The sequence below is a fragment of the Schistocerca gregaria genome, chromosome 6 (genome assembly GCF_023897955.1).
Source record: "Schistocerca gregaria isolate iqSchGreg1 chromosome 6, iqSchGreg1.2, whole genome shotgun sequence".
Classification (NCBI taxonomy): domain Eukaryota; kingdom Metazoa; phylum Arthropoda; class Insecta; order Orthoptera; family Acrididae; genus Schistocerca; species Schistocerca gregaria.
Genome location: NC_064925.1, coordinates 231,645,153 through 231,673,037, shown reverse-complemented (window position 1 = coordinate 231,673,037; position 27,885 = coordinate 231,645,153). Strand labels below are relative to the sequence as shown.

The following is a 27,885-nucleotide window of genomic DNA, read 5'->3' as shown; positions in this document are numbered from 1 at the left end:
AACTTAGAACTACTTAAACCTAACCTAACCTAAGGACATCACGCACATCCATGCCCGAGGCAGGATTCGAACCTGCGACCGTAGCGGTCGCGCGGTTCCAAACTGAAGCGCCTAGAACCGCTCGGCCGCTCCGGCCGGCCTCCAAACTCGGTTACTGTTTGTATGTGTTATCACCATGGTCCCACTAATTTTGTCTTTCATCATTGACTCTGGTAACCGCATGCTGTTTAGTACGTATCTGAATGAATTATTACTATTATTATTATTCTATGGATGAGATTGTGGAAACATCACGTCTATTACCGTTACGGAAACAGTGTAATTTGAAACTGAATATTTCACAATTGGTGGTGTCGCCTTGAATTATACAGAACAGTATCTGTCAGAGGGGTAATGCGTGTTAGGTGGAATAGCGCGCTGTCCATCAGATAGGGAAGTGTTGCAAGCGTAGTACCGCACCTGTGACAGACTCCAATGTACATGCGTACACGTATCGAATTTGCTCAATCTATACCTCTAAACCAATGTGGAAGACATATGAAATACACAGACAATGAATATGCGGATATGCTACTGGTCTTTGGTGCATTTGATAACCGGGCTCGTGTTGGTGCTCGTGAATATGCTGGTAGATATCCTCGTCTACGCCACCCAGATAAAAATCATAATGGTTTCACGCAATACATGCATCCTGCAGATCACATCAGAAGATGCAATTCTGTGAATGGTCCCAACAACAGGAAGCCAACGATGAGACCGTAATATGGTCGGATGAAGCAGCATTCACTCGTGAGGCTGTCTTCAATATGCACAATGCCCATCATTGATGTTAGGTTAACCCGCACGTCATCCGCGACCGTGGATATCAAGTTCGCTTTGGTATCACTGAATAATGGGCGGCAGGTGTTCGGGCCCCTACATGTTGCCTGACAGGTTGACTGCATGAAGGTATCCTGCATTCATCTCAACCTGTCTGCCTGGTATGCTGGAAGATGTTCCACTACATGTTCGGCACAGGTTATGGTTCCAGCATGGTGGTGCACCTCCACACTCAAAATGGCTCGGGCGTGAAGGTCCAGTTGTATGGCCACCGCGTTCACCTGACGCAAATCCCCTGGATTTTTCCTGTGGGGACACCTGAAGGAGCACGTGTACCCCACTCTGCCGACGACTGTGGAAGAATTGGTAGCGCATGTTCATGCTGGTTTTGTTAGTGAGGACCCAGCTTCGCTTCGAAGAGCCCAGAGCTGTAAGATCCGGTGCGTTGAGCAATGTTTGGAAGTGCAGGGATGTCGCTTTGGCATCTGTTGTTCTGAGGAGAACGTATTCTGTTGTGAAGGTTATGCTGTCATTAATATTGACGTTATTATTGTCACTGGTTGCTAATGTGCGACATCCGAGCGCTCATATTACATGTAGCATAAATGACAAGTAGATGTTGATTTATTGTACAGTGATATCATCTTCAGCATGTCGAAATTGATGTTGTTTTGTTGTTATTGTGTCCTATGACAGGTCATTTGTTTCAACTGTCTGTTTCTTATCTGTCTAGCCACGTATCTGTTATGTTCAGCGTTACAAAATGTTGTAAATTTAGGATGCATGTGCCGTAAGAAACGGTGTACATTACAGTATGAAATGTCAAAATGAAATTAGCAAATATAAAACATGCGCCCCAACCCAGGATCGAGCCCTCGACCTCTTACCTGCTAATCTAAAACACTATCCACAGCACCAACAGTACAGCACAATTCAAACGTGCTGCCCGAGGTAGTTGCCTTACATGTGGTTACAGTGTTGCCAGATTGCCTCTCTTTATCGTCCTTTTTCTGCCGGATGTATTCGCCGGAAGAAATTGTGTGACAGACATTTTTTTATCGCTGGCATGTGAGAAGTAGCGTTGCAAAGCCAGAGTGCGCGGAATTCGCTTCATCCTGTATAGCGCTTCCATCACGCCTCTAATTCTTTCGTGTATTACAGGGACTTGTCTCTGTGACAAGTCCTCTTTCTGCACGAAACGAAATTTCAACACTGGGCTAGATAGGGAAATATATCACGCAACAAACCCCATTTAGAACGAACTCACATACCCCAAAAATGATGATGAGTCTCGTTTTGTGATCTCAACACCTCAGTTTTCTGGCTGTTAGCAAAAGGAGTATTTCAGAATCTTCAGTTTCTCAATGGTGCGGGTGTCTTACTGTAACACCGCACGGGCCATCTTGTAGAGAGGCAATCTGTGCCGAACAGATTTGTCGTCTTATTTTTGGATCCACTCCTGTATAAAAGAGAGTTCGTGATATATATGTCAAAAGCCCCACTTTCGTCTCTCTCTAGTTCGTGGTACGTATCAAAAGCCGTCTCTCTCATTACAGGTCAGTGTCAAAGCTGAGACTTATGTAAGTCTTAGCAAATAAAGGCTACACGGCGACAATAACATGAATGCAAAACCTGTTCCCGGTACTGACTCTAATGCTTTGCAGGCGCGAGAGGTCGCGTAACGTATGTCTAAGCAGTTCCTTAGGTAGGTTAAGGTCGCTGACGCTGCGCGCTGACGTCAAGGTGAGTGGCTGTAATTTCCTTCTGCGGCAGGAGTCTCGGCAACCAGTGAAAGACGTTCGTCATTAGAGGTGCAGGCCTCCTGTGCGGGAGACAGAAATGGGATTTCCCTATTCATAATATTGTTTATAAGTGCTATCCGTCACCGATGTTTTAACAGAAAGCACCGAATACCTTCGTCATTCCGTAATCAGTTGTTCCACTCCACTGCACGTAACCTGACAGGAACTTAGAAATTACAGGTATCTTCATTGAAAACTGAATCCGAGCTTCCAAACGATAATTTCTACCACAGTAATTTCTCTGCCTAATTCTAATTCTAAACTATTATTTTACATTTTTTTCCTGATTAATTTTTACTGTTAACAGCGGTACATAGATTTTTAATACCCACATGCGCAACTGAATTTAAGATAGTTGAATTCAAGATACCACAACAATCAAACTAAATGACAGTGTTGTTACTGATTAATCCATAAGCTGCAAATAATTGATACAAATACTTTCTAAATGTTGCAGCAAACACAGGATTACATTGTTCAGTTGAAGAAGCAAGAGAATACACTAAAATGACATTCCACAAAACTTTGGGGAACTAGAAGTAACACCAACATTCTTCATTAAAATGAATAAAACTATAACAATTCTAAGAAACGAAAGCTCATGTAGTGTTGATGAAATTTCGAACAGAATTCTGAAAAGTGCTTCTAACTTAATACACTCCTGGAAATTGAAATAAGAACACCGTGAATTCATTGTCCCAGGAAGGGGAAACTTTATTGACACATTCCTGGGGTCAGATACATCACATGATCACACTGACAGAACCACAGGCACATAGACACAGGCAACAGAGCATGCACAATGTCGGCACTAGTACAGTGTATATCCACCTTTCGCAGCAATGCAGGCTGCTATTCTCCCATGGAGACGATCGTAGAGATGCTGGATGTAGTCCTGTGGAACGGCTTGCCATGCCATTTCCACCTGGCGCCTCAGTTGGACCAGCGTTCGTGCTGGACGTGCAGACCGCGTGAGACGACGCTTCATCCAGTCCCAAACATGCTCAATGGGGGACAGATCCGGAGATCTTGGTGGCCAGGGTAGTTGACTTACACCTTCTAGAGCACTTTGGTTGGCACGGGATACATGCGGACGTGCATTGTCCTGTTGGAACAGCAAGTTCCCTTGCCGGTCTAGGAATGGTAGAACGATGGGTTCCATGACGGTTTGGATGTACCGTGCACTATTCAGTGTCCCCTCGACGATCACCAGAGGTGTACGGCCAGTGTAGGAGATCGCTCCCCACACCATGATGCCGGGTGTTGGCCCTGTGTGCCTCGGTCGTATGCAGTCCTGATTGTGGCGCTCATCTGCACGGCGCCAAACACGCATACGACCATCATTGGCACCAAGGCAGAAGCGACTCTCATCGCTGAAGACGACACGTCTCCATTCGTCCCTCCATTCACGCCTGTCGCGACACCACTGGAGGCGGGCTGCACGATATTGGGGCGTTAGCGGAAGACGGCCTAACGGTGTGCGGGACCGTAGCCCAGCTTCATGGAGACGGTTGCGAATGGTCCTCGCCGATACCCCAGGAGCAACAGTGTCCCTAATTTGCTGGGAAGTGGCGGTGCGGTCCCCTACGGCACTGCGTAGGATCCTACGGTCTTGGCGTGCATCCGTGCGTCGCTGCGGTCCTGTCCCAGGTCGACGGGCACGTGCACCTTCCGCCGACCACTGGTGACAACATCGATGTACTGTGGAGACCTCACGCCCCACGTGTTAAGCAATTCGGCGGTACGTCCACCCGGCCTCCCGCATGCCCACTATACGCCCTCGCTCAAAGTCTGTCAACTGCACATACGGTTCACGTCCACGCTGTCGCGGCATGCTACCAGTGTTAAAGACTGCGATGGAGCTCCGTATGCCACGGCAAACTGGCTGACACTGACGCGGCGGTGTACAAATGCTGCGCAGCTAGCGCCATTCGACGGCCAACACTGCGGTTCCTGGTGTGTCCGCTGTGCCGTGCGTGTGATCATTGCTTGTACAGCCCTTTCGCAGTGTCCGGAGCAAGTATGGTGGGTCTGACACACCGGTGTCAATGTGTTCTTTTTTCCATTTCCAGGAGTGTAAGTAATCTCCTTAGTGACTCACGCAATTCGTCTTGATCCAGGGAACTGTTTGAGAGAGGTTAAAATATATAATTTTTAACCGTTTTCATGGGAAAGGTGACGAGGTAGACGTAAGCAGTTGTCGTCCTGTTTCCTTACTTACTTATTCGAAAAGGTACTCAAGAGTAATCTGATACTTGCGTTGAAACAATTTACTTAGCATATCACTGTTCGAAGTCTAAAAGGGTAGTTCGACTGACAACGCTATTTATACATTCATTCATCAAATAGCACAAGCCTTAAATAATAAAATATCGGCAGCCGGTATTTTTTGTGATCTTTCCAAGACGTTTGATTGCGTAGATCATAATACTGTGTTGTAACAGCTCAAGTTCAGTAAAAGTTATGGTTTTGCACACTATTGGCTTGAATTATACTTAATGATCAGATTACAAAATGTTGTCCTGAATAATTGCAACAATGATAAGGTTAGAAGACTTTAGTGACTGAGGAAAGAAGTCACAATGGGAGTCCCACAAGGTTCAAATTTAGCTCTACTTCAGTTTCTTGTATGGTGGAATTACGTTCCACTTAACATTCAAGAAGCGCAATTGGTACTTTCTGCTGACGATGTAGTTTTATAATGAATTCCATTAGAGGAAAGCAACAGACGAGATGAAAAATGATATTTGCGTCTGCAGACACGACATCATTGTTACAGTAGTCTGCGGAAACCAGTTTATAGACGTTGGCCACTGATGGGATCGTGTACACGACTGAAGCTCGTCCCCTGAGCGTCAGTTAGGGCCTAAGACGGTGAACCAAAAAAATTGTTCAAATGGCTCTGAGCACTATGGGACTTAGCATCTGAGGTCATCAGTCACCTATAACTCAGAGCTACTTAAACCTAACTAATCTAAGGACATCACACACATCCATGCCCGAGGCAGGATTCGAACCTGCGGCCGTGGCAGTCACGCAGTTCCAGACTGGAGCGCCTAGAACCACTCGGCCAAGGCGGCCGGCGATGGTGAACCGTATCACTGAAACTGGCAGCTATAGAATAAATTACATCCAAAGAACGGCGACATTTTATTACGTAAGTGAAAGCGTCGTGTATGGTGGCTCCGATGATGACGAACTTTGCCGGACTCTTTTCACCACCGTCACACCTGGCTTGATGATATGGGGCGCCACTGGGTACACACCAATATCATCTTTGTTTCGCACAGTCAGGAACTGGGACAGTAGGAATTACAATTATGACATGTTGCGGCCGGAGACAGTGTCCTATCTTCAGCGTCTCTGTGAAGTTATGTTTCAACGAGCTAACGCAAGACTGCATGTTGCCCGTGCTGTCCTGACCTCAATCGAGCCTGTAAGCGTTCCACCGTTTCCCTCACGAGCACGTCTTCCAGAGCTCTTAACCACCGGGGCCGGCCGCTACGATTGGTGACCTCTGGCATACAAATGAAGCAGAATCTCGTGGCGTACCCGTATCTGTAAAATGCAAGCTTTTGCCACGGAAATTCACAATTAATAAAATATTCCGGCGTTCAATGCCATGGCCGGAAGGCTTTCACTTTAAAACCCAACGTCTCGTCCTCATCTGTGGAGGACATCTTCAAGGGGAACCGTAGCTACTTTGAGTGTCAGATTCACTTCCTGGCTCGTTACTGGCTGTGTCAAAATTTCGTTTAAGAGCGTTCACACGCAGGGTCGTGAAATCACATGCTTTCAGTGTCCGAGAGCAATCATGGCCTTTGTCAGTTGCCGTCGTTCGCTGTTGCTGTCACCCCTTGGTGGAAGACTGGTACTCATATTCTTCAGCACCAGGATCGAGATGTCATTGACTTCAAGCCCTCCGCCTTCCATTTCAAATTCTTGCGGTGTTTCATAGTCTCTTTGGCCCTCTTTACAGCCTTTCACGGAATCCGCTTGTGGCCGCCAGTGCTTGAGTTCTACCAAAAAGTATGTGGTGGACTCCTGGCTGCAAAAGATACTCCGCAATAGGTGATTTGACAGTGTCCCTCCCTTGTACAGTTGCAGCTGCGGATTTCGTGTAGTTGAGAGGAAGTGTATAAGAGTACTACAAAAAGTACTGTCAGAAGGCGACTAGAACAACACAAGGGCAACTGTAGGAGGGGGAGATTGACAGGTCATCTGGTGTGGAATGATATCTTGCAGAAATTTTAATAGGACTCAAATATTAGCTGCCACAAGCAGATACCATGAAAGGCAGTACAGAGAGGCCATAGAGATTGTTAAATACCCAAGGAGGAGGGCATGAAACTCAATGGCATCTGGATACCGATGCTGAAGATGTGTACCAGTCTTCTACCATGGGGTGACAGCAACAACGAACGACGACAACCGATAACGGCCAGTTGCGCTCGGATATACAAAACGTGTGACCGCACGCCACTGCGCGGGAGCACGCTTAAACGAAATTTTGCTTCAATCAGTGACGAGTTACGGTGTGAATCGAACACTCAAAGAAGCTACCTTTGAAGATGTCCTCCACAGATGGGGAAGAAACGTTGGCTTTTAACGTGAAATCCATTCGACCACGGCACGATAACCGAGACTATTTTAATAGTTGTGCACCCATATCTGTCGCCCAAGCTCATTAGGTTCATAGAGCAGCTAGGTTAGAGGCATTGTTCCTGTACTGAATTTTCCATCCTGTATACTACCAAATCACTAACAAATTTAATAATCTATTTTTCCTGTAACGGTGTTTAGTGATGAGCTATAGTTCCTACAGTGGCAGTTGTAGCGGCCAGCGGTGTAGAATACCAATCAAGAATATATACTTTTGGAGTGTCTTTGTTGTTCAGTGTACTGTGTGATATCCTTCAGAAGTGCCCCCCTGTCTGAAGGACATTGCATAGTACACTGTACAACAAAGACACTGCAAATAGCATAACATGCCTAGACAAGACCGCGATAAACGCAATGAAAGTCTCAGCGAGAATCACAGCAACTAGAAGATGCAGGACGCAGACACGCAATGACATATAGGAGTTTGCGTCTGTCAGTGAAGTGTGGTCGGATAGCCGAAGCGCTTAAGCCGAACGCTGGAAATCCAGTTTCCAGTCCCGGTCTAGACAAAATTTTCATGGTCACTAATCAATTGTGCAGCTTTTTCTTTCAATTTATAGATAGGCTGACAGAAAATTATATACGACTACAAAACTTAACAACCGAATTAACTTTCGTATGATGAGTCACTGCCATGTAACATACACCGATGTAACTTAGACCATACGCACGAAGAACTGTCACAGTGTAGTACAGAAGGGAGCTGAAAGAAATACGAAGAGAGACGATGAGATACGACCCATTCGTTTGAAGATAATAATTACGGTGAAGTCATCGCGATTCATAATGATCCAATGGATGTTACAAAGGGCGTGACATGGTTCTTGATACCGTATGTAATAAGCAGGGACGGTACTGCATGCTCTACAACGTGCTCGCATGCTCGTTACAAGATTGGCAAGGAATTCTTGCGGCAGGGCGTTCCATTCCTTCATCAGGCCAGTTGACAAATGCTGGATGGTCGTTCCTGCAGGTGGACTTTCTGCATGACTTCTCCCCAACGCATCGTAAGCGTGGTCGATGGGATTTAAGTGAGGAGAACGAGCAGGCCATTCCATTCACCGAATACCTCTCGTTCCAAGAGCAACTCTACCTGCTGTTTTCGATGAAGTTGTGGATTGAAATCCATCACATTGAGGCATGGGTGTAAATGCATTCCTGGAAAGACCTACATGGAGAAGGAGTACAGGGGCACCAATGACAGACTGGTGAATGTATCGCGTTCAAAGATTTGGAGGTCAGTACGCGCATGCAACATTATGCCTTCCCACTTTATAACACCTAGACTAGCAAACGGTCCTGTTCGACGATGCTGGTTTTTCCTTTACATTTTGGTAGATGGGAATACGTAATACATCCAGGAAGAGTGTCGAACATGATAGTTTGGTGGTTTAGGTGTTATGGTGGGAGCGGCATAATATTGCACGGTCGTACTGACCTCCAACAGTTAACATTATTGTGACATTGTATTCCCTCCTCATGTTCGTGTTTTTAGGCTTGTATTCCTGACAGACTCCGTTTTTATGGATGACAATGCGCAACCGCTTCAAACTGCACAAGTGGAGGAACTCTTGGAACGAGACGATGTTTGGCGAAAGGACTGGTCTGCATATTCTCACGACTTAAATCTCTTGGACCACGTGTGGGACGTGTTACGGAAAAGTCTTGCAGCACATCCACAAGCAAAAACCAGCAGTGGTCAACCGCGTTGATGTAGAAATGGAATGCCTTACCGCAAGAACTCCTCGCCAGTCTTGTAGCCAGCGTGGGAGGTCGTTGCAGAGCATACACTGACGTTCGTGGTGATCATATACGTATTTTTATTATTTAACGTATGATACATAACAATCAGAATAACACATAAGATACGCTACCATAGACGCATTAAAATACAGTTTAGATCTTTATATCTAAGCCATTGAGCCAATCGATCACATCGAAAGCAACCAGGTTCGAATCCACTAGATTTCCAGCGAAGGCACGGAGGTTCAAAAAAAACGGTTCAAATGGCTGTGAGCACTATGGGACTTAACATCTATGGTCGTCAGTGCCCTAGAACTTAGAACTACTTAAACTCAACTGACCTAAGTACATCACACGACACCCAGTCATCACGAGGCAGAGAAAATCCCTGACCCCGCCGGGAATCGAACCCGGGAACCCGGGCGCTGGAAGCGAGGACGCTACCGCATAACCACGAGTTGCGGACGGCATGGAGGGGGCAGTCCGCTGCTATATGCTTCATTGTTTGTGGAATGTCAGCACAGTCACAGTATGGGGTGTCCACCCAACCCCACTTATGAAGGCTCGAAGCACTTCTTCCTACACGACATCAGAAACGGTTAAGCCTGCTTCAAGTGTATCTTGGCAAGCTGAAACCATTGAGCCTTACTGTTGTCTCTTCAAGTTTCAAGATGCCCTGTGGAGTAGAAGATGTCCATTATTTCCACCAGGTGTCTTTGGGGTCGAAATGGTTGCTTAACAATTCCATGACCGTTTTACATGCCGGTTTACGGGACTTCAACGGGGATGATTCTATATTTTATGTCTACCTGGAGTGACAAACACAAGTTGGAATTGGTGTCATGCAAGGTCTGATGGCCGAGAAAAGATTAGTCTCAAAGTAAGGCACCAACGATCAGGAAGATTACTTATCTTTAGTCTCCACACTGAAGCAGGCACCGTCTATTGCTCTCATAGCAAGTAGCTACGTAATTAAGTTCACAATACAATTCACAAATCCGCAGAGCAATCAAAATTGTAACTAAGTTCTAAGCCCAACGTTGTCATATAAGATCTATACAATATCACTTCGATATTAACACAGCTAGCGAGCCACAGCGAGTGGCCGTGGCGTCAGGTCTGTGCTCCCGTTATATCTTATAGCCGTAGAGGGAGCTGCAGGCAAGAACTATTGAATGGCGCGACGTCTTCAGCCGGAGATAACGCCATGAACCTCCGGCGGCCGCGACGTGAAGCTAAGGCCGACCACCGCGCATGTGCGGCCGGGCTAAACGACGGCAGGGCGCGCGTGATTCGGTTAGGTCCGCGGACATAGCAGATAGCTGTCTCACTTCTTCGTAAATCGGGAGTGACGAGTTATTCAGTATTCTTGGTTACAGACGCCCAAGATGTTTTTCTCTTCCGGTGCGAGGAGGTGGTATGTTACACAACACCGGCAGCCATTGGACTGGAGTAGCTAGTGATGTTCCAGATATGATACGCATAGTGTGACGAAGTTGAATGTCCACAAGGTGTGTATGGCAGCTATTAAGCCATACTGCGGAGCAGTATTCTGCTGAGGTATGGACGAGTGCTAGTCAGTAGTTCTCAATGTGTTGGCGTCAGCTCCCCGTGATGTACCAGCAAGGCGCTGAAGAAGGTTATTACGGCTCTTCAGTTCTACAGCAGATTTACGTAATTGGGATTTATATGTTAGGGTCCTTTCCAGAGTCATAACCAGATATGTAGGCGTGCCATTGAATCGTAATGCTTCCCCTCTAAAATTGACTCTTCGTTGGTAATTTGAGAGCCTATTGTCTAGGTGAAAAGTAGATACCTCACTTTTGTGAGGGTTCGGTTTCAAACGCCATTTCTTAAAGTATTCATCCAGCAGTGCAAGGTCTTGGTTGAGGACATTCTCTGCTTCTGCAAAATTAGTGCGTTAAAAGTAACGTAGATATCATCCGCATATATGAATTTGCGGGAGAGTGTGTTAGGAAGATCATGAGTCTATAAGTTGAAAAGTGCTGGAGAGAGGACGGAACCTTGAGGTACACCATTACTCAATTTGCGGAATCGGCTTCTGCTGTTTTCTGAGTAAACTTGAATTAGTTGTTACTTAGCATATTTTCGATTAAAGTTGATATCTTCCCTTGGAAGGTCCAGGGGAACATCACGAATCGCGGTAACTTCAGAGTAATTATTGTCTCTAAGTAAAAGTGTCGTTTCTGTTCGTCTCATTGCGTGTTTCTTTCAGTTACCTCCTGCATTATACTATTGCAGTTTTTTCTATGTACGATCCCAGTTTCGTCATCCTTTGTTACCTGGCAATGGCACATCATATCAAAGTTATTTTAGTCCTTAAGTTTTGCACAGAAGTGCATATGATTTTCCTTCACTCCAATAATATCCATCTCACGCCATTTTATTTTTGCAGCACAATTTCTATGGCGCCATCTCCTTCGGTAGTATCGTAGGTTATACCTCTGCTTTGCGGTGGTTCGTTACTGTCGTATCGTATATGTTTTCATAAGCCACCTGCAAATACACAGACACAACAGCAACCTACTAAATGCGAAGTTACGTTGGACTGGCTTGTTACTTCAGTGTCCGAATTTGAGGTCTAGCCAGTCGATAAATTTTGCTTTGTATAAATTATGAAGAGAGAACTGTAAAAGCAGAAAGGCTACTCCATAATTTGCCTTATTAAAGCAGGTTCTTGACGTATCCTTGAGACAAATTCGTATAGGGGTTTGTGTGTGTCCTTGCGCCGGTCACGAGGAGATGGTATTCGGAGAATAACTTTTTGTTCTTTTTCCCGCAGTGAAATAGACGTCAAATTATAGCTTTTATCTTTGTTAGCCTGTCTTTTAAGGTGCTGAAGTAAGCGCAGTGGTCGTAAAACGTTTCCTTGGTCGACCGGTTAAGAGGCCAACGTTCATTAGCGAATGATCCCCATCTTTAGCAGATGTTTCTAAAGCATGGTTATTAACCAAGGCTGTACACGACCGTATTCGTCAGGAAGTGAAATGCTCACATAGCTAACTTAACATCATGCCATTGAATTACTACTGTCTGCCAACGTTCGGATGGAATTTGTCTTCAGCATTGCCAGTTGAAATGAAAGTTGAATAGCCCGGAAAAATAGAACCAAGACTTAGCGGTTGTAGGCCGTGTAACTGAACGCGTGTAAGTCGCGTTTATAGATCCAAAAAAGTTCCAGCGTAAGAAACCTGAAAAGGTATGGGGAAATTAAGTGACATTAAAGACTAAAGGAATGATGGCTCCCAGTGCTGCAAAGTCAGTGAAAACAGCAAAAAGCCACTTGTAGTGATCGTGGTTATGTCTACAGCAGAAAGATAGCACCGTTGCATGAAGGTGTACACACGACCAAGTGTTGGAGAAAATTGACGTTGGGCAGTGCACCGCGAAAGAGCAAGTGAGAAGTAGTAGGTTTCTAACGCTGTGTTCCTTGTCTAGGTCTATAAGCGCGACTTGCAGTATTCAGTTACATGGCCTACAACCACTAAGTCTTGGTTCAGTTTTTCTGCGTTAAAACTTTAGAAGACCAGGCCTAATATCAAATTAGCTGTGTGAGTACTTCACTCCCTCTTTTTCTGGTTGTTGTTGTTGTTGTGGTCTTCAGTCCTGAGACTGGTTTGATGCAGCTCTCCATGCTACTCTATCCTGTGCAAGCTTCTTCATCTCACAGTACCTACTGCAGCCTACATCATTCTCTTGATCTCCCTCTACGATTTTTACCCTCCACAGTGCCCTCCAATACTAAATTGATGATCCCTCGATGCCTCAGAACATGTCCTACCAACCGATCTCTTCTTCTAGTCAAGTTGTGCCATAAACTTCTCTTCTCCCCAATTCTATTCAAGACCTCCTCATTAGTTATGTGGTGTACCCATGTAATCTTCAGCATTCTTCTGTAGCACCACATTTCGAAAGCTTCTATTCTCTTGTTGTCTAAACTATTTATCGTCTACGTTTCACTTCCATACATGGCTACACTCCATACAAATACTTTCAGAAACGACTTTCTGACATTTAAATCTATAGTCGATGTACATTTTATATCCTCTCTACTTCGACCATCATCAGTTATTTTGCTCCCCAAATAGTAAAACTTTTTTCTGGTTAAGTTACTCAATACTTTTGGTATTATTAATTTGGTCCCAATCCACACTGTATAGTTTTGTAGATTTCTCCAATCAGTATTACGAAACCGGTCGGTAGAAATTTGGGATAAAGGATTATCAACAGATAATGCATTATCCAGAAGTTTTTGAGAATATTTTGGTAAAAATTCTAAAGAATTTCGTTCAACCAGTATCAGCTAAGGTGTGGATGTCCACACCGTAAAATACACTCCTGGAAATGGAAAAAAGAACACATTGACACCGGTGTGTCAGACCCACCATACTTGCTCCGGACACTGCGAGAGGGCTGTACAAGCAATGATCACACGCACGGCACAGCGGACACACCAGGAACCGCAGTGTTGGCCGTCGAATGGCGCTAGCTGCGCAACATTTGTGCACCGCCGCCGTCAGTGTCAGTGGCATACGGAGCTCCACCGCAGTCTTTAACACTGGTAGCATGCCGCGACAGCGTGGACGTGAACCGTATGTGCAGTTGACGGACTTTGAGCGAGGGCGTATAATGGGCATGCGGGAGGCCGGGTGGACGTACCGCCGAATTGCTTAACACGTGGGGCGTGAGGTCTCCACAGTACATCGATGTTGTCGCCAGTGGTCGGCGGAAGGTGCACGTGCCCGTCGACCTGGGACCGGACCGCAGCGACGCACGGATGCATGCCAAGACCGTAGGATCCTACGCAGTGCCGTAGGGGACCGCACCGCCACTTCCCAGCAAATTAGGGACACCGTTGCTCCTGGGGTATCGGCGAGGACCATTCGCAACCGTCTCCATCAAGCTGGGCGACGGTCCCGCACACCGTTAGGCCGTCTTCCGCTCACGCCCCAACATCGTGCAGCCCGCCTCCAGTGGTGTCGCGACAGGCGTGAATGGAGGGATGAATGGAGACGTGTCGTCTTCAGCGATGAGAGTCGCTTCTGCCTTGGTGCCAATGATGGTCGTATGCGTGTTTGACGCCGTGCAGGTGAGCGCCACAATCAGGACTGCACACGACCGAGGCACACAGAGCCAACACCCGGCATCATGGTGTGGGGAGCGATCTCCTACACTGGCCGTACACCTCTGGTGATCGTCGAGGGGACACTGAATAGTGCGCGGTACATCCAAACCGTCATCGAACCCATCGTTCTACCATTCCTAGACCGGCAAGGGAACTTGCTGTTCCAACAGGACAATGCACGTCCGCATGTATCCCGTGCCACCCAACGTGCTCTAGAAGGTGTAAGTCAACTACCCTGGCCAGCAAGATCTCCGGATCTGTCCCCCATTGAGCATGTTTGGGACTGGATGAAGCGTCGTCTCACGCGGTCTGCACGTCCAGCACGAACGCTGGTCCAACTGAGGCGCCAGGTGGAAATGGCATGGCAAGCCGTTCCACAGGACTACATCCAGCATCTCTACGATCGTCTCCATGGGAGAATAGCAGCCTGCATTGCTCCGAAAGGTGGATATACACTGTACTAGTGCCGACATTGTGCATGCTCTGTTGCCTGTGCCTATGTGCCTGTGGTTCTGTCAGTGTGATCATGTGATGTATCTGACCCCAGGAATGTGTCAATAAAGTTTCCCCTTCCTGGGACAATGAATTCACGGTGTTCTTATTTCAATTTCCAGGAGTGTAACATGCTCTTCCGGTATGGATGTCGACAAATTTTGCGCTGTCGAGTTGAATGACGTCAAGCTGTACAACGAAACCAGAAAAACAGTGCAATGATCGTCAGATTCTGTAGTTTGAATAGCCAGTAAGAAAAAGGAACCACATCGTAGTATGACTTCTATTTGGCGACACACTGTCGTGCTTCATGTACCTTGTATTGTCCCTCTCTAAAAGTAGCTAAAATGTAACTAGAACAATGGGAGACGACACAAAAAATTGCCATTAATCTATTATACGGAGAATAATATCAAAATTGTAAATAAGTTGACAGACAGACCAATATTCAGGAATATATCTCTCTTACATGAACACATAATTTAATAATAAAATTTACCCAGTACATAGCGTTAATTTGGTTAAATTAAAAAAAGGGGGAGGGGAAATGCCTGTGTTGCAGTATAGGCGTTAGATCTAAGTGTACTGCCACACGACATTGTCCTGCATAGCTTCCCTGGATAAAGGATATACTCATTGCATTCGTAAAAGCAATGCCTAAGAAAAATGGAGGTCAGGAATCTAACCCTTGTAGCGTACAGTTTCATTTGTCAGGAACTTTATTGAAGTGTACCCTGATGTGTTGAATAAAATGATAATTTTGGTAAGAAGACGTCAGCTTGCTGCTTTGATATAGTTTTCATAGTCTCAATCTACAGGTATGTCACAGCGCCGTTGAAAATTTGTAACCCCTTTGTGTGTGTCTGTCTGTGTGTGTGTGTGTGTGGTGTCTGTGTGTGTGTGTGTGTGTGTGTGTGAGTGTGTGTGGCGGCGGATGGAGAGGGGGAGGGTGGGTTCGCGCGTGAGTGTACGACATATTTACTAAACGAGTTCACGTACAGCCGGCCGGAGGGGCCGTCCGGTTCTAGGCGCTGCAGTCTGGAACCGCGAGACCGCTACGGTCGCAGGTTCGAATCCTGCCTCGGCCATGGATGTGTGTGATGTCCTTAGGTTAATTAGGTTTAACTAGTTCTAAGCTCTAGGGGACTAATGACCTGAGAAATTGAGTCCCATAGTGCTCAGAGCCATTTGAGTTCACATACAGCTATTACAAACTTGCTTGCGTTGCAACATTACGGGATTTAAAACTTTGTTTTCATTTTGATTGTAATCGTCTTCGCCGCCATGCCGACTAAAGTAGTAATTATTAGCGATTATATAACTGTGTCGTTTAGCACACTTCCCGTTATGCATCGTCAGATCTCACCTGTAGCCAGAGAGGATGTCGAGGAGCGTGGATTTGCCAGCACCGGATGGCCCCATGATGGCAATCAGCTGCTTTGGAACGAAGCGGCCACATACTTCGTGTAGGATCTTTTTCTTGCCTGAAATAGAAAAAAGAAGGTCAGATAGAACTGTGTCAAAGTGCAAAAGAAACCACATTCCTACGGCAAATTTCACATACAGCCTGATGAGCTCCAGTTGTATCTAAGTCGAAAACAAATAAACCTGGGTACAGCTATCGAGAAACTCGATACTGACATGTATACACCATTAAAATGGGCACAAGATATCGGTAAAAAGCTCAGCCAGTCCAAAAACCCAAGCGTTACTGATTGGTTATTCTAGGCTCGTTAGCTCGAAATTTCGGGAATCCCTACCACTTCAATCGTAAAAGAAGCAAGTATCAGCTTCACTCCCTCAGCAAGAGTCTAGGAGTAATAATAGATGAAAATCTAAATTCGACTGAGCACGTAACTACATTATGCAAGAGGGCATCAGTATCTCTCTATGGCCTACAAAAATATAAAAAGCTCGATCCTGTTAACCTGAAAAAAGAAACTTTTAGAAACACTTATACTTTCAATAACTGATTACAACGATGTTACCCTGCAAGGTCTTTCTATGTAAGGCTCACGGCGCCTGGAAATTGTTATGAACGCGTTTGTTCGTTATATCTGTGATTCTCGACTCTATGATCATATTCTACCATCATACATATAGCTATCCTGTCTATGTATACACAAACGCAGAGATTTCCATACTCTCTGTCTTCTCTACTGTTTTATCAATGAATACTGTCCCTCACATTTCTCCTCCATCTTAACACTCTTATCCGAACAACATGCCAGAAACACCCCATCAGTGCAAAAATCTTTCTGTTGCACCCCATAGTTCAGCCACGTTCAAGAAGTCCTTCCCAGAAGCAGAAACTCGAATCTGGAATAATCTCCCACATTATATTAGACAACTGAATAAATTATTTACTACTACAACAAAAATAACTACCATTGTCCCTGTACGCATTCATTACTCCTGGACATCCTTCTTTCCATCTTCCTCTTTTCCCAGTATTCTTAGCTGGTGCAGTCTCCTTAAATTTCTTTTCCCAGAACTCGCTATATCAGAAAACATCTATTTTGTAAACCTATAAATTCTTTTTATTTCTTCCACTAGTATTGTTATTGTTGTCATAGTTATTATTGTTAGCGGCAGCAGCAGCAGTAGTAGAATTAGTGCCAGTTTTAACTTTATTATTTCACAGTTAATATTATTTCCTCTCACTGTCTCTGTAGACTCTCAAATCATTTTAATAATATTTATCACATCAAAATTGTTTTTTCTTAAGTAACTATTATGTAAGGAAGGTACTACATGTTTGAATCCCCGATCTGGTGTAAGAAAGCGCTTCATTGCCCTAATCGGATCCGGTTAAATAAATAAATAAATAAAATAAATAGTTCTCAGAACAGGGAACAACTCGGGCTATTGTTCAAAGTTGTCGAATTTCAAAGATTTTTCTTGACATCTCGTAGACAAAGTCAAGAAATTAAACACACATGATTTTATACACTACATTACTTTTAACCTAAAAAATACCCTAACTCTATGAGAAAGAAATCGATAAGTGTCTAGAAGCATTTTTTTGTGTATTTTGCTTTCAGACACCCCTGTTTTTCGGTAGGTCGTCTTTGGCTAACAAAGCAGTTGTGGTTAATTAGTTTTGTCTACACTATTACCTTTGTTTCTGGGAAAATATCTTCACATCAGTGAAAGAAAATGTAATATGCAATCGTCAAAACGTACAACACAAAACACAGAGTGAAGCAACAGCAATCAGACGAGACACATATGCGATGCGACGCAGTATGACAGATGCTCTGCAGCTAGGATGTATTGGAAATAGACCACTTAGATTCGAGGTGGACTGAAGCAGCTCAAACTTTTGTGATATGATGTACCCTCAGTGATCGTACACAAACAAAATATTGATTAATGGATTGATCTACATTAGAATGAGGTAGAAGTTGTTCCAGGTTATCGAGTTCAGCTCTGCAAAGCTCTTTAAACCACTTGAAATTTATTTTGGTTTTATTTTCATTGATTCCCCAATACGACACGTTTCTGGTGAAAAAAATGCAGGTTTGTACATGGCAGAAACAGGTGAACATTCAGGCCTTAAACCGGAAATTATTTTATGATTCATATACAGTCTGCTGAGGTAGTATTTCGGCTTCGATATGTCTATAACGTACAACACCTCTGGAAGTATTTAGCGTCGCCAGTGTCTAATGACTGTACTTACATATCGTTCTCACAGACTGCCAATGATAGCAGATTGTTGACATTCATTTACTTTGGCCATAGGAGAAAAAACAGACAAACCTTTTACACTTACTTTTGCGAATAAAGATATCTAGATCGTGCCCATTGAAGGGATTGTGCAGGAATTTGATTTCAGCGATTTAAACTAGGATTTAGACCAAGATTGCCACGCTAGTACTTGAACCACCCACCATCCAAATACTAGTAAAGTGTCTCATTGTAGTAGGCGAGCTGAGAGTGGGGTGGAGAGGGCCCCAATTTGGAGTATTTGGGAGGGACTCACAGTTCCATTAGCTGCGATACAACCAAGGGAAACCTTTCGGTATCCTTCGCTGGAATACGGATGTAATGCCACACTCCGCAGGAGGGTAGCAAACTACTACCGCTACAGTTGGTGAATGGAGCTTTAGCAATCAGTCAGAACTTGTGTTTACTGTAGCAGATCCAGACTTCGGTCACTGGGTGATCATCTTTAGCGCAGCAGATAAAGTTGATACATTTCAGCCGTTATTTGGCATAGCCCCTCTTGGACTGTATAAGTCAAGAGCTCAAATTGCAATGCAAAGTAAGAGCGACTACGCCAAGTAAAGGCTGCAATGTGTTGACATTATCTACTTCATTGAAGATGGTCACTCAGTAATCGATATCTAGATGTGGTACAATAAACCCCTAGTTTCGACTGATTACTGTATCTCCTTTCACCAACTGAAATGAGTACAGTCTCTGAGTTCTTCCAGGTTCCAGATGGAGTGAAATTTTAAAATGTATTATCGTCACCTGTGGATTACGATGGTTACAACCTAACAAATCTTCGAAGCTATCAAAGTTATTTCTAAAGTAAAGTAAACACCACACATGGATTAGGCCTGTTTCGTTCAGCCACCTGTCGCCTACAAGGCAGCATGAGGAGCGACCTGTCATTGTAAGACATGCGATCATCGTGTCGCCAATCCCTCCAGCCATTATTGTCAGCAGACGAATCCTGATGATGCAGCTGCTTCTTTTTTTAAGTAGCTCCTCATGTGGCCCCACACGGGCAAATTGGACACCATATCACACCTCCTCATGCCAGAAAACCCTGAAGATGTATCAGGAACTAAAGATGCGTTCTTCTGCAACAGAGGCATTGACCCATTTGGCTATGAAGGTTGTTATTTCTATGCAGAGTTATCAATATTAACTTCGCCCCAGCTTCGCCCATATCTGAGTCTGACACATATATTGAACACACCTCCTACTCTTCCTCTCTGTTTGCCCCTCTTCCTCTCTTTGTGTGTCCACCGCATCCTCCCACCTCTGACTGTCTCCTCCTTCCTAATCTCTCTGTCTCTTTATCTCCTCCTCCCTCTCTCTTTGTCCATTTCCTGCATCCACTCTCTTTGACGATATCACCTCCTTTATTCGTCTCATCTCTAGCTATGCTCATTTGGACATGTAGCTCCTGCAATACAGCACAATAAAGTAGGCGGTTACTACTCTCTCAGCCACGTGGGGTAGCCACGTGGACTAGGCGCCTGTCACGGTCCTTGCGGCTCCGCGCACCAGAGGTTCGAGTCCTCCCTCGGGCATGGGTGTGTGTGGTGTCCATAACGTAAGTTAGTTTAAGTTAGATTAAGTAGTGTGTAGGCTTAGGGACCGACGACCTAGGCAGTACCGTTCTATAAGAGCTTACCACAAATTTCCTACATTTTACTACTCTCACAACATGCATGCCATGCAAAGCAGGCTACATGTCGGGGCCCAGGAAACTGTTTCTTGCCCCTGACATGTAGACTGCACTCTAAAGTGTTTTGATTTGACAGGCTGATACAGTTGCCAAACAACATTCCTGCCATGCAGTCAGCCAATAGGCCAAAGGCGGGTAGAACACGTTTATGTCCATATTTCCGCTTCTAATGGAGTAGCGATACTGCTGTTTCCGTGCCAAATTTGGTTGAAATCGATGCAGGAGCTTTGGAGAAGATCCAGGACATACACACATACAATCTGCTTTGTTTATATAAAACAGAGTATAATTTTGTTATGATTTTATGTGTATTAGGAGAGCAGACGAGAGATACTAAAGAGATAGTGATGATGAAACGGGAGAGAATTTGTGGGAAGATGACGTTTCCGTTGTAAGAGGGCACTTTGTGCCTAATTTAAAAGGTCCTTGGTGTAGGGACACAAGAGAGAGGCGCCAGAGAAGCGACTGTTACCTTTAGGAGAAGGTAATGCTAGCTAGTCTATATTCTTAACCTCTCCAAAACTGTACCAATGAGAACTGTTAGGTTGGCTATGAAAAGCAGAGCATTCTTCACGATGAGCAGTTTCCTCTGAAACCTGACGTGTTAGATAACCCCCACAGTAAGATCTCTGGGTCATTCGGATTGGTTTTTTCCGCAATCTAGACGCTTTCCACTGGCTGGTACAGTTAGTCTCAAGACTGCCTGGTACTGCTGTTTAGGTGGCGTGTGGAGTGCTACAATCACCAGGAGGTCGATCTAATACTACCAGTTAGTAGGAGAATCCATATATGGCCTTGTTGCCTGCTGGGTGCGACAGTCAGAGCATCTTAAATTACGGTGGCGACTCGTAATTACAATCACAGGTGGACTACTGACGCTTTATACTGCCGCTAAAGTAACTTGTCTCGTTCTATTGCTGTATGGCATCATTAGACCAGATCTCTCTTGCTCGTTCTCGGTTGTTTTATTTCTCTTTTTGTAAGGACATTATAATAACTTACGTATGCGTATTTTACCGACTAACAGGGCGTTGTCTCCTCGTCCTGTGATCGCTGGCTTGTATCCAGGCACATTTGCCACCGATTCCAGTAGCCTTTACACTTTGTATAAGTTACATTAGTCATGTAACCCTGGTAACAAATTTTACCATTTTAAAATAGTCTTTAGTCGACCATAATTGCGGGAGGATTAAGCTATCCCCTTCTGACCTTAATCTATCATCGTGTCAGATCTATTTCCCTTTGATCGTCTAGTCACTGCTGAATCACGCCTGTACTAGGAAGTGAAATCTATGCCTTAGGGTAGGTCAGGGCAGAGTGTGACTGCTTATTTCCACTTTGTCACAAGGGTAACTCTTTTGCTTTGCTGTTTACATCGAAATTTTGCATGGTAATATGTGTCTCTGTTCATCCTGGTATTTCCTTTCTAACACATGTTGATCTGTATCTATTTCAGTGTTAGGCGTCTGTAACTTCAAGGCACTTTTGAACAGATCTTTCAACGTCAAATGATGTTTTATGTACTGGGAAGTGTTAATTTTGTGGCGTAGTTCTTTCTCAACATTAAATAGTGTTTTGTGTACTGGCGACTGTTAATTTTGTGCCGTGGTTCTAAGGTAGTACAGTGATCAAATTTAAACAGAGTCTGTTTCGAATGCATATTCACAGTCACCATCGATGAATTGGAAAAATAATGTCTTTGTCAGTTACGAAGAATTATTTTACACCACTTTTTCTGGTTTATCTACTGTGATAAATGTAATTGCACTCATGGTGGAATTCTGAAACTTTCTCCCATGGGACAACATATGCATTGAATATACGCTGCTGTTCCTTTAGAATATATTTTTTGTATGTGGTAAGCTTCGTTCGATGTTGATGCAAAACTCCCATGGTAGTAACGAAAAATTTCCAATTGACGACTTTCGTCATTGGGAATTATGCTCTCACCTTATTAGGTGGATATAGGCAACTGCTAATGAGGTACAGTAAAGGAGCTAGTTCGACCTATATGCTGCACCTTATCACACTTTGAGTTCGTGTAACGAGGAACTTCCACTCTCAACTACACATTCAATATTCGAAAGGTATTACGACCGAGTGACTTACCCCCGCTGTTTCACTTTGCGAAAGTGTGCCGTCTTCTTATTACTAGTCGAAAGTCAAATCGCATTATTCATAAATTACATTTTCAGTTTTGGGGTACGTATCATGGCATGAAAATTGCTCATATTATTGTATGAACACTTGCGGTTATGTCAAGCCGCGGAAACACTCAAATTCTCAGCGTTAGTCAGTAGCACTTCGTTTCAATATCTCCAGAAAAGTATCCCAAACATTTAAATTTGCATTTGATGTTAACAAACATTTTTTTTTCGGAAGCTGCGATTGCTAGTCGACATTTCATATCCTACCTCAATTATTTTGCCGACCATCTAACACTTCATTTTCACCACTGTGACATTAGAAACATCACCACCGTCGTTGCTCATCTTGTTTTTAACACCTTAAATGGTTTTCTAGTCACACAGAGGTCAACGCCCAGCTGAGATCCTGCACGGACACTGCCACATCTCCTGCCGTTGTTTTCTTGTCGGAGAGACACGCCGTTTTTGTAAGACATACTGTGGAAACGTGCTGGAGCCCTGGTAATCGTCACAAATCGAGGATGCACTTACAGTGAGCGGCCCAAATATAGCTGCCGTTTCTTGTTACAAGAGTAATATTTTATCTGCAATTGCCGATGGCGGCTCCTTAAAAGGCCACAGAGATACACATATTATCAACGTGCACTGCTTCTACGTCAAAAAAATTCTCAGATAAGTAATATCAAACGAGCTACGATGAGATAAAGAGACGTCCCGTCCTTGACACATTATCAGTATTCACGTGAAGAAGTGATAAAAGCTATGGTTAGCTGATCATCACCTTTTCGCTGATATATTTCGAAATTCTATGTCCTTGTCATATTGAAGACCATAGACAGCACGTTCTAAGAAGAAAGTTCAGGGTTGAACATCCCGTCGACGACGGGATCATTAGAGACGGAGCGCATAGTTTGGGAAAGAAAGCCCCTCTCCCCTCCCCCTCCCCTCCCCCAGATACACATGAAGAGAAATATTCTATGAAGGAATTATGAATGTGTGTTTCAAAAAATCAAATGAAACCATTACATCTCATTTACATCATGAATGTGAAAAACAGCTTCATAAGTAATATAATAACTGTAGAAATTAAGATAGCACCGCCTTCTTTCAAAACAGATCCGGGGTAGATACTGTAGTAGAAGAAGCAAGATAGAGAAAATAGCTGAAGCAAGGAGGACATCAGAAGTCGTTTGAAAACATAAGAAGATATTTGAAGTATTTCAATTTTACTGCTACGGTACTCGTTCAAAATAAATAACAAAGCGAAGATAGCGATAAAATAACTGTACGGCAATCGCTCTATAGAACAAGCTATTAGACACACTGCACTTACTGGAACAGATAATTAGCAATGGAAACAGCAGGAAGAGATGAATCATTTTGGAAGCTTTAGAACGATGATTTATTACCGAAATAGTAATCACTAACAACAATACATTTCTTCCCAAAAAATCTAGTGAACTGTTATAGTCGGCTTTTAGGCGTGGTAAAAAGCTGATATATTTCATATTGTAGGACAACCCAGTGCGAATCTACAATCAAGTTGATCAACGAACTGTAAAAAGTATTATCATCTTTCAGGGTCAATATCGACAACAGTTTCGTGAAAATAAACTGGAAGGTTAACACTGCTGCATTAATTTCGGTACAAAATGACACATAGCGTATCGTGAGTTTAAGTTTTGATAAGATAACCTACGTGAAACATGTAGTACGTAAGGTCAGTATCAAAAACTAAACATTTAATACGAAAAGCTGACACAAAACCTCATTATAGAATAGGAAATTATTACAAAAGTTTAATTTGGATGTTTGAATTATGACAAAAAACCGAAAAAGTTAGGATTATCAATAAAAATGAAATTGCATGATTTGTTAACTTAAAGTAACTAGTAATACTACAACTGTGCTTAATAAACGAAAAGCAACAGTTTGCTTTTGATCTACGAAAAGCGAACTGGTGCTTTTCATTTATTATAATATTGTTGTACCACGAACCGACGAAAGATTATGTTAACTTCTGTGCTTTACACGGAGGCAGACGAGATGTTAAAGAAACATTAGACAGAATACGTTTACAAGGAACTTTTTTCTGCAAAGCTCTTTTTTCATTTATATTACGGATATGCACATTTTAGCAACGATATTACTGTGTCATTTAAGTTATCAAACTATACAGTTTCGAAATTGTTACTCATTTTCATTTATTAAAAAAAATCTTTATAACTTTTCGTCTGTTCTGTTGGACTTCTTGTATTAAATTTTAGAAAATCTTGCTGTGGAGTACTCCATATGTAAAATCTGAAATTATAATAAATGCAATTTTTCTAATTTGCTATAGAATACGTTATTTGCAAGCAGTGACAAGTAACTAAAAAAGAAATTTAAAAATGTAAAACATCATCAACGTAATCGGTGTCTAAGAATAAAACGGTTAGCAACAGGTAAGACTAAAGATTGGAAACATTCCTGTTTTTGGGCGACAGTGAACGCATGCACATAATGTGACTACCACGCAGGAAGACACAGTTGATTGGCGGATGCTGAAAACACATGCAGAAATGGAAATGGAAATGGAAATGGAAATGGAAAAAAGGACACATTGACACCGGTGTGTCAGACCCACCATACTTGCTCCGGACACTGCGAGAGGGCTGTACAAGCAATGATCAAACGCACGGCACAGCGGACACACCAGGAACCGCAGTGTTGGCAGTCGAATGGCGCTAGCTGCGCAGCATTTGTGCACCGCCGCCGTCAGTGTCAGCCAGTTTGCCGTGGCATACGGAGCTCCATCGCAGTCTTTAACACTGGTAGCATGCCGCGACAGCGTGGGCGTGAACCGTATGTGCAATTGACGGACTTTGAGCGAGGGCGTATAGTGGGCATGCGGGAGGCCGGGTGGACGTACTGCCGAATTGCTCAACAAGTGGGGCGTGAGGTCTCCACAGTACATCGATGTTGTCGCCAGTGGTCGGCGGAAGGTGCACGTGCCCGTCGACCTGGGACCGGACCGCAGCGTCGCACGGATGCACGCTAAGACCGTAGGATCCTACGCAGTGCCGTAGGGGACCGCACCGCCACTTCCCAGCAAATTAGGGACTGTTGCTCCCGGGGTATCGGCGAGGACCATTCGCAACCGTCTCCATGAAGCTGGGCTACGGTCCCGCACACCGTTAGGCCGTCTTCCGCTCACGCCCCAACATCGTGCAGCCCGCCTCCAGTGGTGTCGCGACAGGCGTGAATGGAGGGACGAATGGAGACGTGTCGTCTTCAGCGATGAGAGTCGCTTCTGCCTTGGTGCCAATGATGGTCGTATGCGTGTTTGGCGCCGTGCAGGTGAGCGCCACAATCAGGACCGGCATCATGGTGTGGGGAGCGATCCCCTACACTGGCCGTACACCTCTGGTGATCGTCGAGGGGACACTGAATAGTGCACGGTACATCCAAACCGTCATCGAACCCATCGTTCTACCATTCCTAGACCGGCAAGGGAACTTGCTGTTCCAACAGGACAATGCACGTCCGCATGTATCCCGTGCCACCCAACGTGCTCTAGAAGGTGTAAGTCAAATACCCTGGCCAGCGAGATCTCCGGATCTGTTCCCCATTGAGCATGTTTGGGACTGGATGAAGCGTCTTCTCACGCGGTCTGCACGTCCAGCACGAACGCTGGTCCAACTGAGGCGCCAGGTGTAAATGGCATGGCAAGCCGTTCCACAGGACTACATCCAGCATCTCTACGATCGTCTCCATGGGAGAATAGCAGCCTGCATTGCTGCGAAAGGTGGATATACACTGTAGTAGTGCCGACATTGTGCATGCTCTGTTGCCTGTGTCTATGTGCCTGTGGTTCTGTCAGTGTGATCATGTGATGTATCTGACCCCAGAAATGTGTCAATAAAGTTTCCCCTTCCTGGGACAATGAATTCACGGTATTCTTATTTCAATTTCCAGGAGTGTAGATGCTGTCACATTTAGAACTCTGGAGCGTACTACCCTATTTTTGAACTATTAATTGAATAGAAAATGTGTACCGATAATACAATATGCGGTAGTCAGATGGAAATAAATGAGCTAGAACTTAAATAACTTCAACGTGCAATTATTATAAAATGAACCGGCTAGCTAATTAGACACTGTTGATTTAGGAATTTACTAAAGAGTCAAATTAACTGTAGGGTGACCTTTAAACAAATACCTATTTCTAATACTTTTGCAGTTGATGTTTCATACTCTCACAGTGATAGGTATACGTGAGTGAAAGTAAATAATTATTAACACACGAGTGTGTTTGGCTTCAGTACAAGGACTGTTATTTATATGTTTTGAACGAAAATTAAGAAAACAAAATACTTAAAGTAACTTTCAGTTATCACAGATATTCTACTAACTAACTGTTGGAACAGCAAGTTCCCTTGCCGGTCTAGGAATGGTAGAACGATGGGTTCGATGACGGTTTGGATGTACTGTGCACTATTCAGTGTCCCCTCGACGATCACCAGAGGTGTACGGCCAGTGTAGGAGATAGCTCCCCACACCATGATGCCGGGTGTTGGCCCTGTGTGCCTCGGTCGTATGCAGTCCTGATTGTGGCGCTCACCTGCACGGCGCCAAACACGCATACGACCATCATTGGCACCAAGGCAGAAGCGACTCTCATCGCTGAAGACGACACGTCTCCAATCGTCTCTCCATTCACGCCTGTCGCGACACCACTGGAGGCGGGCTGCACGATGTTGGGGCGTGAGAGGAAGACGGCCTAACGGTGTGTGGGACCGTAGCCCAGCTTCATGGAGACGGTTGCGAATGGTCCTCGCCAATACCCCAGGAGCAACTGTGTCCCTAATTTGCTGGGAAGTGGCGGTGCGGTCCCCTACGGCACTGCGTAGGATCCTACGGTCTTGGCGTGCATCCGTGTGTCGCTGCGGTCCGGTCGCAGGTCGGCGGGCACGTGCACCTTCCGCCGACCACTGGCGACAACATCGATGTACTGTGGAGACCTCACGCCCCACGTGTTGAGCAATTCGGCGGTACGTCCACCCGGCCTCCCGCATGCCCACTATACGCCCTCGCTCAAAGTCCGTCAACTGCACATACGGTTCACGTCCACGCTGTCGCGGCATGCTACCAGTGTTAAAGACTGCGATGGAGCTCCGTATGCCACGGCAAACTGGCTGACACTGACGGCGGCGGTGCACAAATGCTGCGCAGCTAGCGCCATTCGACGACCAACACCGCGGTTCCTGGTGTGTCTGCTGTGCCGTGCGTGTGATCATTGCTTGTACAGCCCTCTCGCAGTGTCCGGAGCAAGTATGGTGGGTCTGACACACCGGTGTCAATGTGTTCTTTTTTCCATTTCCAGGAGTGTAGTTTATTATTCAGTTTGTCTGGACGCTTCATAATTATATGTGCACTAATCCTCTAATGAAACAAAAAGTGATATTGACCTCATAAAGCGTAAAGAACACTTTATAATAAAGATAGAGATCTGCAAGAGGATGAGGAAACACGAGGCACTCAGAGCGAGAAGAATCTGTTGGACGCCAGCAGTAACTGATTTTTAAATTTTGTAAGTGAGTTTCGGATTGGTTCGCCGAAATTATTTTCGTAGCAGAGATGAAGACTCGCGAGCGCGATTGT

General features: G+C 44.7%; 1 protein-coding gene across 1 annotated transcript in view; it reads right to left on the bottom strand.

Moving 5' to 3' along the window:
• Positions 1–27,885, bottom strand: part of LOC126278976 (ATP-binding cassette subfamily G member 4) — a 183,965-nt gene that overhangs the window by 82,487 nt on the left and 73,593 nt on the right. Inside the window, exon 2 of the mRNA XM_049979271.1 lies at positions 16,031–16,148. Within this exon, the coding sequence (XP_049835228.1) occupies positions 16,031–16,148 (118 nt within the window). The remainder of the gene's footprint in view (positions 1–16,030; positions 16,149–27,885) is intronic.